The sequence below is a fragment of the Stegastes partitus genome, unplaced genomic scaffold, assembly GCF_000690725.1.
Source record: "Stegastes partitus isolate 25-593 unplaced genomic scaffold, Stegastes_partitus-1.0.2 Scaffold109, whole genome shotgun sequence".
NCBI classification, from domain to species: Eukaryota; Metazoa; Chordata; class Actinopteri; family Pomacentridae; genus Stegastes; species Stegastes partitus.
The window spans coordinates 403,951-418,991 of NW_007577840.1; the positions used below are offsets into that span (position 1 = coordinate 403,951).

General features: G+C 39.0%; 1 protein-coding gene across 1 annotated transcript in view; it reads right to left on the reverse strand.

Moving 5' to 3' along the window:
• Positions 1–7,104: 7,104 nt before the first annotated feature.
• The window catches only part of mtnr1bb (melatonin receptor 1Bb), a 34,134-nt gene continuing 26,197 nt past the window's right edge, over positions 7,105–15,041 (reverse strand). The window contains exons 2-4 of the mRNA XM_008277866.1: positions 8,534–8,652; positions 8,078–8,422; positions 7,105–7,527 (exon numbers count right to left, since the gene is read on the reverse strand). Coding sequence (XP_008276088.1) covers positions 7,105–7,527; positions 8,078–8,422; positions 8,534–8,652 — 887 coding nt within the window. The remainder of the gene's footprint in view (positions 7,528–8,077; positions 8,423–8,533; positions 8,653–15,041) is intronic.

Genomic DNA, 15,041 nt, shown 5'->3' on the forward strand with positions numbered 1-15,041 from the left:
AACCCTTACTTAATATATATTTTTTAAAATTTCTTATGACACCCCTCTTGTCAGAAATTATCCCATTATACTTATAAAAATGTTTAATTACATATCTGAGAAAATATTATGTGCAGTGTGGCTTGCTGATTTTATTCTGTCTTTTCTTTCTAATATCCCATTATAATGGCGATGTGTCCATTGAGTCTGATAATGAGGATGAGTCAAGACCACCATCTGGATATCATCCCCTGCAATTATTCATCATGAGCAAGCTGCAGTTTCTCTTAACCACACCCTCTTTTCTTAATCATAGTCTTTGCCTCCGGTGCTGGATCACCTCCAGCCACTTGTCTGTGTCCCGCCGTCTGCTAAAAATCTAATCTGCATTTACTTTTCCAAATTATTCTGCCTGGCAGTTCTTTCCTCTCACACACACGCACACTCTGTGGCGTGATGTAAGATGTTTATGGGATGACTGTAAATTAATTGAAAGCATTGTGAGTTTCAAGAAGAATTTAGATTTGGATCAACCCGATAACTGAGTGATTAGGGCGAGAAGGGGTTCAAATAGCCTGAGCGGAGTCGCTGGTTCAATTCCCAGCTGACTGGACCACTGCTGCATGTCTCTCCTTCCCCATATTTCCTGCCTCTCTCCACTGTCACTATCAGATGACAGCATAAAATCTATAAAATATCCTCTTCTTTTTTTTTCAAAAGGAAGAATTTAAATTTGAAGTTTTATGAATAAACAAGAGCAGAAAATCCAAAAGTTAAGATTTATCTCTCTGCGAGTGCAGCAAGCATGCCTAATGTGACCCAACTTTACATGCTCTTTAATTCCACAAGCTGCTTACCCCAATTTAAATCCTCACCTTTTCTGTAACTAAGGGCAGCAATATGCTTCCCCGATCAAACTATCTATCTGCCTCTCCCACCCATATCCAAAAAAAACTGCCAAAAAAAAAAAAAAAGAGTCACATATGCACCGCAAGGGCAAAGCAGAGGGGCCTGGTGGCATCAGGGAGTTCAAAGTATGCACCACTTGCTGGCAAAAGCTCTCTAACTCGAATTCAGCTCAATTCTGAGCCTTAAGAGGGTCCCTCATCAAAAGGAAATTACACTTAAAAAGTCTGGCATTCTGGTCGGTGCAGAGAGATGTGTCGGTTTTAGCGAGTTCAGGCTTTTAAGAGATCTTTTAACCCCACTCTAAGGTATGAAATATGGAAGACACTGTTGGAAAACGTTAATCTTTTCTGAGCGTGCTGATTTCACAAAATGCATGAACGACCAAGTCCGACAAAGTATGACATGTCCATTTTATTTTCCATAACATTGTGTTTCAGGAGAACTGTACACATAATGCATATCTTTTTTTTTTTTTTTTTCTTGTCCTTTTTTTACACGCAGTTCATTTTGTTGAGACTCGGTGTCACAAACCAAGTCTATTGAGTGTTGAAATTTTAAATTCCATTACATTCCACAGATTTCCCTTTGGTTACTCAGACCATCCTCTGGGCGTCCCGGCCTGTCCCTGTTAGTGTATTCTTGTCAATGAGCATCACTCATAAATAGGACCAGACAAGCATGCACATTCGCGCGGCCTCTGGAACAGAAGACATTTATCATGACACAAGTAGTCAAGTGGCTAAATGCCTGAAATGCAAGTTCAGTCAACAATTTTTCAACATTTTAATTGTCTTGTTTAATCTGGTGTCTCTTCACGCCAAAAAGTAATAAAGCATTACAAATATTTTTTTTTTTTTCTTTTTCACAAAAAGCCATTTATGACATAAAGATACACACTCAGTTTTTCCGTTATGAATCCCAGATCCTTTGAATGGATGTTCTGTAACAGCATCAGGTCATCATGAACAGGACGTGTGTAACATTACAAAGATATGGTTTAATTCATGCCTCAAAGATTACAGGCAGCAGGCAAACAGAAAGGCTACCTGTGTCTAATGAGCTGCAGACAATTAAGTGGCCACTGAGTGTAAATATTAATCAGGTGAAAAAGCACTTGTGCTTAGCAAATGTCTAATGGCCTTTTTTTTTCATTTTTTTTTTTTAATTAATGTTTTCACAGTCACAGTTTTAAATAGGCTAGATTTGTTTCTTGTTTGCAAACTCGACAGGAGGTGCGTACACAACCACGTCCCACTTCCCTCACCTTTTTTTTTTTTTTCTGCAGTTGGATTTTCTGACAGTACGCCGTGAGTGCATTCAATTATGTTCTCAAGGCTTATCATTTTATTTTCATCTTTGTGAAGGTACCTTGTGCATAATTTGATCAGTGTTGCATCCTTTTCTGTCTTTAGCTGTCAGCTGGTGTTGCCATGCTATGACATAATCCATTAATCACACACACACACACACACACACACACACACACACACACACACACACACACATATACACACACACACACACACAGACACAAACCGGATACTGTAGAGAGAGTTTTTCCAGATCAAATTAAAGGTTAATCCTGCGCCTGCATCCTCCAGCCTATAAAAACTATATTAGTCTACATTTGACTTGTCTTTGTCATGCCATGCAGCCAGGTAGCGCGGAGTCAGAGGCTGAGTGGGAAAGTGTCTAAATTATTCTTCTCTTATACCTGCTTATGAGTTTTTGTATAGCAGATAGTATCACAACTGCATATAAACTTATCCTAGCTTGTGAATTCACCTAATTTTAATGAATTCAGACTTCATCAGGTGCTATAATTTTGTAATATCTTGTCATCTATGTGGTTTGGAGCAACAGAAGTTTATAGCGGCGATCAAGTACACGCATTTTGAAATGCAAGTGGCAGCTGCACTTATGCAACTTTTTTTGTATTCCTCCACAGAGCTCATGGTGGAAATAAAAAGAAAAAGTCAAATTATCAGGGAATTCTTCTTTTAGCAAGATGTCAACCATGCATGAATATGGCTGGCGGCGTTCGGGGAGGGTGTGAGAGGGACGTCAACAACATAATGCAGAGATTTGATAGGCAGACAGAGAGCGTGTCACCTCAGTGAATGCAGCACCGGAAAGGATTAGTAGCACACAGAAACCTCAGCTTTCATCTTCCAATGAAAAACAGAGCCACAACCTTCACTGCTTACTTCCTTGTGTTTGTTTATTTTCTTTTTTGAGGCAGAATTGTATTTACATCATTAATAAGTAAATTCAAATTTTCTGTTAAAATTTACTCTTAATGATAAAAATAAACATAGGTACACTTTTTTTTTTTCTTTTTCTGGATTCAGAAATTAAAATGTTTTGATTCATTTACAGTCCTACATAGCACAAGCACAGCAGTAGCTACAGTTGTGACACACTAACAACACTTTTGCTGCAGCAACTCTGAACATAGTCCAGCATGGCAATCAAACACCAGCATACATTTTTCTTTATTAAAACAGGGAGCTCACAGAATAGCCAGGCACTAAAGATCATGGTTTGTGACCGTTTTTAATACTGACGGCTTTCAAATTTAGCAACACAAGATTTGTCATATGATTTGGAGAACTTAAACAGTTACCTTATTGGAACGCGGTGAGGCCCAATGAGAAATTGCAGCCTGGTGGTTAGTTTTTAAAACTAAAGCTGTGAGGTTGTGCCGTATGTGATGGGAAACAGCATTTTAATTACACAGTTACGTAATTTTGCCATAGGGTATATAGAAAGAAAACACAAAGGAGAAAAAGATAATATTTGTTCTTCTGTTTCAGCAATTGAGTTTCCTGCCTGAGGTCTGCATTTGAACTTCAGCGCAATGCTGTAGAGAAAACTTTCTATAGACAACTGTCCTGAATACATAAAAAGAAGCGGTATGGAGGCAAACCAGGTTTGCTGAATGGGTTCATTATTAATAGAAACTATGGCACTTGCCGTAATATTTTAAAGTTTGACACTGTTGTAATAACTGTAAGGCAGTAGTTTGAATGGAAAAAAATAGACTTTAAGGGACCCAAGGTGTTTTAAAGATTTCCCCCCAGCAACATCATGACAAAGTGTGTTTACACCTAACCCCCCTCACCTATACCCCTTTCTTTGGTTTATATTGAAGTCTTTGCTTCCCTCCAAGTGCATCTAAAACACTCTCCAGATGTTTCAACATTAGTTTCCTCTGCACCAAGACAACATCACCTTTTTTTTTTTCTTTCTTTCTTTCTTTTTTTTTTTTTCCTCGGTTTTGTTGTTGTTCAGCTCTCTCTTCCCTCGAGCGACCTGGACACCACTTCTGCCTCCCTAATGGTAAAATGACCTTCCTGAAACCTCTGCTGTCAGGAGAGCATAGTCACTCCCGATGTTTATTTAAATTCAACAAAAACTTATTATACCCCTGTTTTCTCTGCACCACAAATGTCATTGTTTGCTTCCAAACATTCCTGCTCTGTTTGCAATGCTCTCACATCTGTCCTATTCTATGAATATTTATAGTCTGACTTTGAGCTTTGCATCTGTTACAGTGCCGTTCCTGATCTATGGCTTTGCACATTTTACCCTGTATAAGAACACACAAATGTGCTGCGAAATAAATTTGAAATTTTAACGACAAAAAAGAGAAACAAAGCCATTACATTTTTAATGCACAGCTTATTTTGCCTTCCTGGATATTTGATTTGTGCAATTTAGCGTTGCGTCCATCACTATACACTGACAACCAACTGCATTTGTAGTGATGCAATGCATGTGCCAATTAAGCAAGAGGTTGTTTTAGATGCACTTTGCAACTGCAGTAGAGTTAATGGGAAGAGAGGTTAAATACGTATTCGATGATAAACTGTTAATTGCGTGGGGTTATTGAGCTTCAAATATATATATAAAAAAACACATTTCGAATACATCTCCAATGACAATATACCACAGTTAAAAACCACACTGACACTAATTTACAAAATATCCCACTGAAATGTCTTCAGCCTCCCTCATATGGCAGCTGACAAACTGCAAACGTTTCGGACAACTGTATATCACAACAAAATGTTCGGTAGGCACCCTGAGATGGGAATACAGATATGAGCTTTACTCTCTCAACAATCGACATTGTTTGAAATGCTCTTCAGTTAAGAGGCAACGAATGACACTCTTCTGTCTAATTCCTGACAACACTTTCTGTAATGTACTCTTTGTTATAGTTCCACAGTGAAAGCTTCAAAAATGTGTCCCTGGTGAATTAGGTTTTTTTTTTTGTTTTTATTAGAAAATTAATGAACTACATTGATTAACAACATATGAAATGAAAAGCAAAAGTTTTGCATAAGTATTTCAGAATGAAGAATAAGAATCACCACTGCATAAGACTACCACACACTGTACAGCATATTGTGTAGGAGGCGGAGGAACCTGTGCCTAGTCTATATTGCTTGCTGCTTGTTCAGTAAATGTGTTTATCCACTTCCCTTTTTTTTCTAGGGGCTGGAGGTTTTCTAACGTGGAAGGCAGGAGAACATCCTGAACTTGTTGTGTAGCTTAGGCCTTTTATTATGTGTACTGGAGAGCAGCATCATTTACAGTGAATCGGTAATATAGTGTGACATCTTCTTTAAATATGGATGTGCTAAGGTGAGGAACTTGCTCACTTGACTGGATATCATTTTCAGATGCAACTGATGTTAGATATTGTGGATTTTGACACCTACTGTGTTTTGAATTGCAAAGCAAAGCATTAGTGTGCATAAAGAATCATCCGTGCTGCTGCATTTGGCTCTTTTGTCGAATGAACGGTTTATTGCTTTGCTCAGTAATGTCGATAAATGTGTATGGAGTCGTGCTGTGCTCCTGTGAAGCCTTTCTGTCCGACTGTCCTGCTCTACGTTCTTTCTGCTGTGGTGGAAAAAGTATTGAGATCTTCTACCAAAGCAAAAGTACAAAAAGATCAGCGTCATAATATCGCTAAAGTATCAAAGGTACTTATTGTGCAGAACAGGTGAAATACCATATATAATATTATTATAATGAATGAGGCGTGAAAATCTATCACTCGAATATTGCATCTGGTAGAGGGAGAGGTACTGTAATTTAACTTACCGCTTGTGAATCAGTTGCATAAAACTGAAACACTTAAGTGCAAAATTTTACCTAAACATTGTAAGTGAGTGTATGTTCTTCCAGCAACTGATGTTCTCATAAGTCTCTACAGAGTAGCTCCTTATCGTATGAACTGGTATTGCAAGAACGTTACATAATGGCAAAACGGCAGCAGCTTTGAAGTACAGGTGATATGTAGACTGATGGATACAGCAGCAATAGCGTAGACATGCAGGCATCCTCCACCTGCTACAACACATGCGTGTTTGCTCTGGGACTTTCAAAAAAAATACCGAAAACAGACATGTTAGTTAGCACACGTTACACGGTTTGGTGCTAGTTTTGCTCATGACTCGATTTGTGCCATCCATCGGTGAATTAACATCCTGAATTCCTTTACGATGTTTATTACTAAGTTTTTGTGTCTCGTTCTTTGAAGTGCAAGAGGGTCAGACCAGGCAGTATTAAGTAGATGCTACTGCAGCATTTAGGCTTAGTGTGTAAGTCTGACCACTTTCACCAAGTAAAATTCCTTCAGACTGATATATTATCGACATACAGACATTATTTCCTCTTCTACTAATGTAGCATTCAAGGTGAGGCGATTTGTACTATTTGAGGCTTTTGAAGTTACTAAAGAGAGGTGTATGTTTACCAGTGGTTACTCGGTTTTGTGAAATATTTGTAAGAGTCTACAGCAGCAGACATTAAAGGATATCACATTTTTTAATGTAATATTTATGTACCATTCAGATTGTTAGAGTAATAACAACATGAAACTGCAAGAGCATGGCTCAGTTCTCCCCAGACATATAGTTGTAACTTCTCTAAAGGGTTTGCTTCTGTTAATGCAAATCACAGTTTGAGAAACCATCCTTATTTAGCACTTTCAAAGTTCTTGAACTGATCTTCAAAACAGTAAACTTTCGAAAAGTCTGCATGATAATTAGAATTCTTCACATCTCTACTGTAAAGTACTAGAAAACGGAGCCACGTCTTTCAGTTTCATCTGTTTCTCGTTACTCTTTAGCTGCACAACTGCCTGGATATCACATATCAAAACAGGAATTACCATTTAACGGGCTCAGGGGTCCGATTTCATTCTTTGTTGACGCGATCTCTGACTGACTCGTTGTTGTTGAGCGGCGGAGGCGGCGACTGCTTGCTCCTCAGGCTCCTGCCATCTGTGGCGGCTCGCGAAGTCTCTGTCACGAAAAGCCGAGTCACCCAGACAGAGGTGACAATGCGTTTGTACTCATTCCTAAAATTCCTGTTGAGTAAGCCATAGATGATGGCATTCAGACAGCTATTGAAGTAGGCCATAAAGTAGCTGACCACAAAAAGCCACTCGGGGATGCGGGGAGCCACGCGGGACGGATCTATCGCCACCGCCAAGCCGATCAGGTTGAGCGGGGCCCAGCAGATGGCGAACAGCACAAATACCACAAACATGGTGATGAAATTCCGCAAGTCACTCGGTCTGAGGCGAGGGCTCTCCTCGGTCTTCACTTTACGCCGCACCTGGACGTGATGAACACATACACAAGTTAGAAATTAGACTGTAAACGATGTCAGGTGGCTTCATTCTCTCTCTGCCTCGCTGTTTCACACTCATTTAGACGCACAACAACAGGAAGGAAACCCACACAGAAACACACAGACATCAACACATGCAGCCATTCCAAGGATCTGGTCCATCTATCTGCCTGTCAAACACAATATCTCAGCTGAAATCACAGGCACTAACTTTGCCAAATGTTAGCAGCTTTTACAGGTTGTTTTGAACCTGTTTTTGCTCGTCATTACATGTTATATGTTATATGTACGTCTATTCTGGCATTTAAAAAAAATTATACTTGTCCAGTGACAGGTCAATTATTAAAGGTCAAAATTTAAAAACAGCCGAATTTTGATGAACCCTGAAGGCTGATGGATTATGTTACTGTCAGCTTCGAAGGTTTGTGTATTATTTAAAACTGTATGTTTACTGGTTTATTGGGTTGGTGTTCTTTGCTGTCTTTTTTGACCCTGTAAAGACATAAACAACCTCGTAGGGACAAAGGAGACCTACCTGAATCACAAGCACCCAAATGCGTAGATAACAAAAGGTAACCACTGCGATGGGAACCAGAAAGTGAACCACCACCACCGCCACAGTGTAGGAACTGCTGACATTCTGAGCGAAGGTGCAGGAGTAGACCCGCGGGTCATATCGTAGGGAGCCGACGAAGAAATTCGGAACAAGGGCCACCACTGTGAGCAGCCAAATTAAGGCAACAAACAGCAAAGTGTTGCGATAGCTGTACAGCCGACTGTAAGAGAATGAGTGGCAGATATAGCAGTATCTGTTCACTGCAATCCCAGTGATGTTGAAAATGGAACCAATGACACTCAGCCCCATAAGGAAACCACTGACCTGAACGGAAAGAAAGAGAGTGGAGGGTTGGTGTCAGGCTTTGTTGGGAGTGTGGATATTAGTGCCGCAGTGGCAGTAAACTGAAACAAGCCGTAAGTGGTGTGGTCTTACCATGCATTGCGTGTTTCCCAGCGCCCATCCATCATGGAAGAGAGCATAGAGAACCAGGGGGTAGGGGTAGAAGGCTACCACAAGGTCAGCAAATGCCAGACTCACCACGAACACATTACCTGGAAAGGAAGATGCAGAAAAACAGAGTCAGTTCTCTTAAATGTATTCACAGACTTGTTTCTGATTGTGGGATGAGTCATGTTTTATTATGCCAAACACGCCATAATTATACAGTTCTATTAACACAGGATTTACCCTCTAGTGTGACTGTGATGATTTCACCCCTTATCTTCTCATCTCAGCACAGTCATTTTTTTTTTCTGTGTGCGCTCAGTCTTTAGTTTAATTGACAACACTCAACACATAGAAAACGGTACAACATATCAGACTTTGTCAGGGCGAGAACGATAAAGTCAGACTTATTTCCATTGTTGCCACTGGTCAGTCAGGATAAGAACATTCAACCCTGGCTGAAACCAGTTCTCATTGCTTTGTCTTATCCTGAGCTTTGTGCCAGCGGAGAAAATACCAGACTATTGCATGGGGTGCGATTTTCAGTGTGCTACGCGCCTATCTCAGCACGTCCAGCTTGGTGCGATTGTTGGCTGAAAGGGTCCAGATTACAAAAGGTTTCTAGCCTCTGCCCCACAGCCGATTGCCTCGCCCCAGACAAAGTTTTATCAGGAATGGCAGAGTCACTGTTTTGACAGAGAAGAAGGACAAGCGTGTGGACACAGCACTTGGGGCATGCAGGTCCTTTTTTTTTTTTTTTTTTAACAAAGAATGGTCTGTTCACAATATCCAGTTAGTGCATCACAAAAATGACACATTGCTTTGTTTAGTTTGAAGTGCTCTGCTCTCACCCCAAATGGTTGAAGCAGACGACCGTCCATTATGAATCTGTTTTTTTTTTTTAATGTGAAAAGGGAGTTTTTCCTCACCACTGTTGCCAAGTGCTTTCGTAGAGGGAAATTGTTGGTTTTCTCCCTGTAATGTTGCAAGGCTTTGATCTCATGACATGAAGTGTCATGAATATAAACAGAAGTTGAATAAATTGAATTCTTGCTCGTATTTTCACTATGAATTTTTATATAATATGAACATTGTCTATGTTTTCCAATATACACCGATATAAAATCCTTCTTTTATAGAGCATATTACAAAAAAAATGCTTTTGAAAATGTATAAATAGTGTCATCATATAAATTGTCAAGCAGAACAGCTTTGACTTCATTGTTTACAATCCTCGCAGCACTGTCTGCAGCACATGCAGCAGAGCACATAATGGTGTGGAGTGGTGTCGTCATGATAATTTGCTAAGTAGCCTGCTATACACATTGCTGGAAAATTCATTTAAAAAAATTACCCAATTGTTTCCTTTTTCGGTGTAACTGTTCATTTGAATCAGTTGTTTCATCCATGCTTCTCCATAGTTTGCTTATTTGTCAGCTCTGCCGACTGACCGGTAACATCTCATCACCCTCACACAGGTGTACACAGCGCCAGTTACCACCTGACACTCCTCACTCTGCCGATATACTCATTGCACCTCTTTCAGTGAGTCACCTCTTGCTCTTGCTGTTGTTTGTTGGGGGTGGGAATGCATTACAGCAAAAGACAAGGGAGAAGACAAATAACCCGATCAAAAACAGCAGGTTCTGTTATTGGCTCTCCTCCAGATTCCTTGGAGGTTATGTTGGAGAAAAGAACAAGGATACAATTGAGAACCATTCTAAAATATGAAGAACACCCCCTCCAGTTTCTTTAATGGATTGAAAAGGTCTTTTAGTGCTCGGCTGCTTATGCTTCAATACTCAGTAGACAGATCGAGAAAGGTCTTTTGTGCCTGCTGTAGTTAAGCTTTTTAATGACATGCTGTAGTATTAAGAAACCCCTATGATTTATTTTTTTATTATTGCTGGCTGTTACGTCTACTTTATTACTCTATTTTAGCACTTTAAGGTGTTTGCCTTGTGTTTTTGTCCAGCGCCGTCTGTCAGACTGTTTTTTTCATCATTGTTTTGACAGTCTTTTATTGTTACGCTTTTTATTTCTTTCTTTTTTTGTTTTATGTTTCTTCTTCTTTTATGTTGCAACTCATTTCACCATTCCAACCTCTGCCTTATGGTAAGCTTTTGTTGTTGTTGACTGTGCTAAGATCTAATGTTCATGTATGGCTGTTAATTCGGGATTAGTTCTCCCATCAGAATCTTGTTTTGTTTCTGCTGAATCTAACTTTATAATCATTTGAGACAATCATTTGATGCACGTGTCTCTGGCTGAATCATTTTTGGGTTTATGTTCAGGTTCACTAAGGACTGTTGTGAAGATGCTTTAAGATATAACAGGGCAGAGCATTGATAAGTCTTATTGTCTTCCACCTCCAAGGTCTCATATCTTTGGCTTCCCTTGTGTTTCACCTGCAGACGCCTACATACGGTAATTTGCAGGGTAGCATTTATGCTCAACATGTGCATTTGTGCTTACACACAACAACTACCGATCATTCCTCAAGACCTTCCAAGTGGTCATGGTAGAGAACAGAGGCCTCTTGTGCGTCAAATTGCCAAGCATGTCTCAACGAGATTGGAGGAGCTCGCTGTGTCTTGTTTAATCATGATGCCATGTCGAGAGTGCATAATGCAAAATGCACCGGAGATTTATTTAGTTACACCATGCGTGACTTGCTTTTTACACATTTCTTTTTGCAACTATAGCATGTGCACATGCGTCTTTGGTGTGTGACTGTCAACCTAGAACTGTCACGACACACTGTGATTCACCGAGAGGAGACAGCGATTCAGCACCTCTTGTACAATGACATCAGGAAAATAGAGATGTGCCTCCGATAATTTAGATTAATTCCTCTTGTTGGAATTGAAGATCTACATCTTAACCGTGTCCTGTTGTTGTCTGTTTTAATTGTATGCTCACTGAAAATGCCCTTATTATTTTCAAATAATGTCAAATGAATGAATATCCCAACAAGCCTTGTGTGACCAAATTTCCACAGATGGCTTGTAGTTAGTCCAATGTGAATGTCAATGACAAACGCTATTGTGAAAAAACTAGGAAGAAAAGTTTATGTGCTTTAAACCACAATCTAAACATGCAGAGGAGATTTTCTTACAAAGAATAATACCGCTGAGGCCACCTGCTAATGTGCCTGCCTTTTAAATTCGCACATGTATGAGATTAACATGAATATATAATGCATAACACAAACACTGATTGTTATACGCTGAAATTCACCGGGGAATTGTGTTACCAGTGGTTATTATTTAATGCAATTAACAGTTATAACTCAGCGTGTGTGGGTGTGATATGTATGTGTGTCTGTTGACACTAGCATAGGTGTGGGTTGATGGCAAATGTACCGTGCCATCTTCAATTATGGTCTGATAAGACTTCATAATCCAACACTGCTCATTCTTTCCAGTGTATTAGAATATAAATTGGATGTGTGCGTGAAAAGAGAGATGAGGTTATGTATCTTTTAAAAACCCTAATATGGTCTCCCCAAATGTGATAAAGCCAAAATGATCTCTTTGGGCTGGATAGATTAACGTTCATTACTAACAGCTTCGTGTCTGTGGGCACGCATGTCCCACATCAACAATTAAATTAGACAGTGAATGAGGACACATATAAAGCATGCAGTTAGAGCTATATACAAGCACACAGAGGTAAAATAAACAGACGGAGCAATCTGAACGGCTGCCTGTGCTATAATCTCATCTCAAAGCTGTAAAAGTCTTTATAGAGCAGAGTTTGCAGACTCAGTGCAAACTTTACCTTCCACATACACAAAACACTTTTTTTTCCTAGGTTTTCTAGTCCTTCTATGCAGAAGAGTTGAAATCTTCTGCTCATAAACATCTTTATTTTCTTTAAATGTTAGCAATCATAACAACCCTTTCAACTTGCTAAAGAGGAATAGGTTAATATGAAATAATACCAGGATAATAGACCTTGTTAACGTTTCATTGTAAAAAAAAAATTATGTTCCAGAAACTGTACTTGGCAATCAAGGTCTGTTTTGTATAATTGTAATAATAAGAATATGAAATTGAGATCACTTTGATCAGGGTCGTTATGGCATTAAGTAGAAATTAGACTGTAAAACATTAAGTGGTGTCTAAGTGCGTGACAAAAAAAAAAAGAAAAAGGAATCAGTCATCATGCAATCAAAATCAAAGTGCAAAGGCAGACACAGAAAAAAACAGCCCACTTTTGGTTAAAATATTTTTTAGAAATGTTGAAGACAGTTTCTTTTAAATTGCCTTCTAATTCATGCAGAACTTATTCACCTATTTTCAAAACTCAAAACTTGAACACATTTTCACATAAAAAGCTTCTCCGTGCAGTCAGAAATGACTTTGAATAAAGGCTTTCTGATAATTATGGGAATTTCATTTTCAATTTAAATGTTGAACTGAGTCACAACACAGCAAAGAGTGCACATTTTGAACAGTGGCAGTTCGGCTGCATGTACTCAGGTTTTAAAGTATTCAGACAATTATCACACAGCTGTCAGAGCCATGTTTCCTTCTAAAAAGGTGTCCAAACTGTGAAATGTCTGACCCATAAAGTGACCCATCTTTCCACTGCACTGCCATCGCAGTACATGGGAAATAACAAGCATTATATAAACTCCTGCTTTGCTGTGCAGTTGTTATGAAGCTTTTGCTCAGGCGTACTTTTGGACAAAATTGAATTTCTGCTTTGCCAGATTTAGTGTGTATGTCATTGTTGAAGCATTGTTTCACATGGAAGTGCATTTGTGCTCATTCATGAATGGTAGAGTAGTTTATCTAGCTTGAGAGGCAATGAACAGGAAAGTAGGTTTTAAACATGATGTCAAATTTGTTGAGTGTACTAGATGTGATGGTGTAACTGTTAAATGAGAAACAAAGAGATAAAGAGTTGATTTTCCACTAAAACTAGAGACGGTGCGATGTATTATTTGGCCCAATACTATCGACCGATATCGGCCTGCCACAATTATATTTGTAACTTTCTTTTACAGAACACAATAATTTAGAACCAGTGTCATCACGTAGCTTGTTTTAACAAAAGAACCCCATTGTTAATAACACTCTCATCACAGGCTGCAGCACATGTAGCAGAGTCTGCATCAAAACTGAGCAGACAGTGGTCCGGAGTCAAACGATGTCTTCATAGTAAGTTTCTAATTAGTTTGTATAGTATACTGATGAAAGATTCAGAAACAATGACCACACTGTTCGTCTTTTTTAGTATAACTGAAAATATTCAAACATATTCATATATATATATGTAAACAATATCATCCAATATATTGAATTTCTTACTCCTATAAATTGACATTGGCACCAGAATCCAGTATCCATCTGGCATAGGTTGGCTGTAATGCTAAAAAAATAAATAAATAAAAACTACTGGTGCAATTACTGTATCAACTAAAATGAATAGAGAAATCATTTCTGTGAGAGATTATTTATGGCTCCTCTGATCACACAATGCTGTCAATACACAGAGGGACTGGATAAACAGCCATTACCAATGTGCACTGCTTTGGCATGGACATGGAAGTGTGGCTCTGTGTGCGTGAGGGAGAGAACAGTAGCTGGTCACTTCATTTTCTCTGCCATCAGCCTTACATAAAGCTCTGCACATCTGACAAAGCAGCAAACACCTGTGCCACATGTGGGAGCAGACACAGATACACGCTGCCACACCTGTGAAAAATTCTGAACCATCTGTTCGCTAAGCCATGGATTACGATGATGATCACATTTCATAATTATTCATAGATGAGAGTCTAAGCTTAAACGTGGTAATCTTGTTTCAGGGTTTAGAGCAATGTAAACTATACTTAGATTATTTTACAACTTCATTTACCCAGAAACCTCCAGGGGACGGGGTGCAATTTGGACAACCAACTATTCAGAGACCTTGAATTTTTTTTTAATTTCTAGATGAAAGCACATGCACAGTCTGAAGTGTGGAGTTCAATTTGCAGCAGTAAGATATTTGGTCTGCACCAATCCAAAAGGAAATTAGCAAACATGCAAAGTGCTACAGTATTTTTTTTATTTATTTTTTGCACTGCTACTTGTTTTTCTCCTTTTTATGCCTAATGGATGGTTTGGATGTTCCTAAGACTGACGTTTGGACAGCTCTTCACAAGGTTATTCACATGTACATAATTGCATATGGAATTTTTGACTGAAACGTAATCTTCCTCTGACAAAAGGAATGCGTGAATGATTACTGTATTAAATAATATTAGAACCAAAAATGATTTTCCCTCCATGTCTGTAAGCAATGCCCGAGGGGAAGAGATTGCAATGATTTTCCTCTCATTTGCTTTTTTTTTTTTTCCCTGTATCTTTCCTGTGGGAGGACATGCTAGGCAGATTTGCCTTGTTTGCATTTAAATTTGTTTTTAGTGAAGGAACAGGGGCAAAAAAAAGGGAAAAAAAAATAGATGGTAAGGGAAAGATGACAGGAACGGGGACTGAGT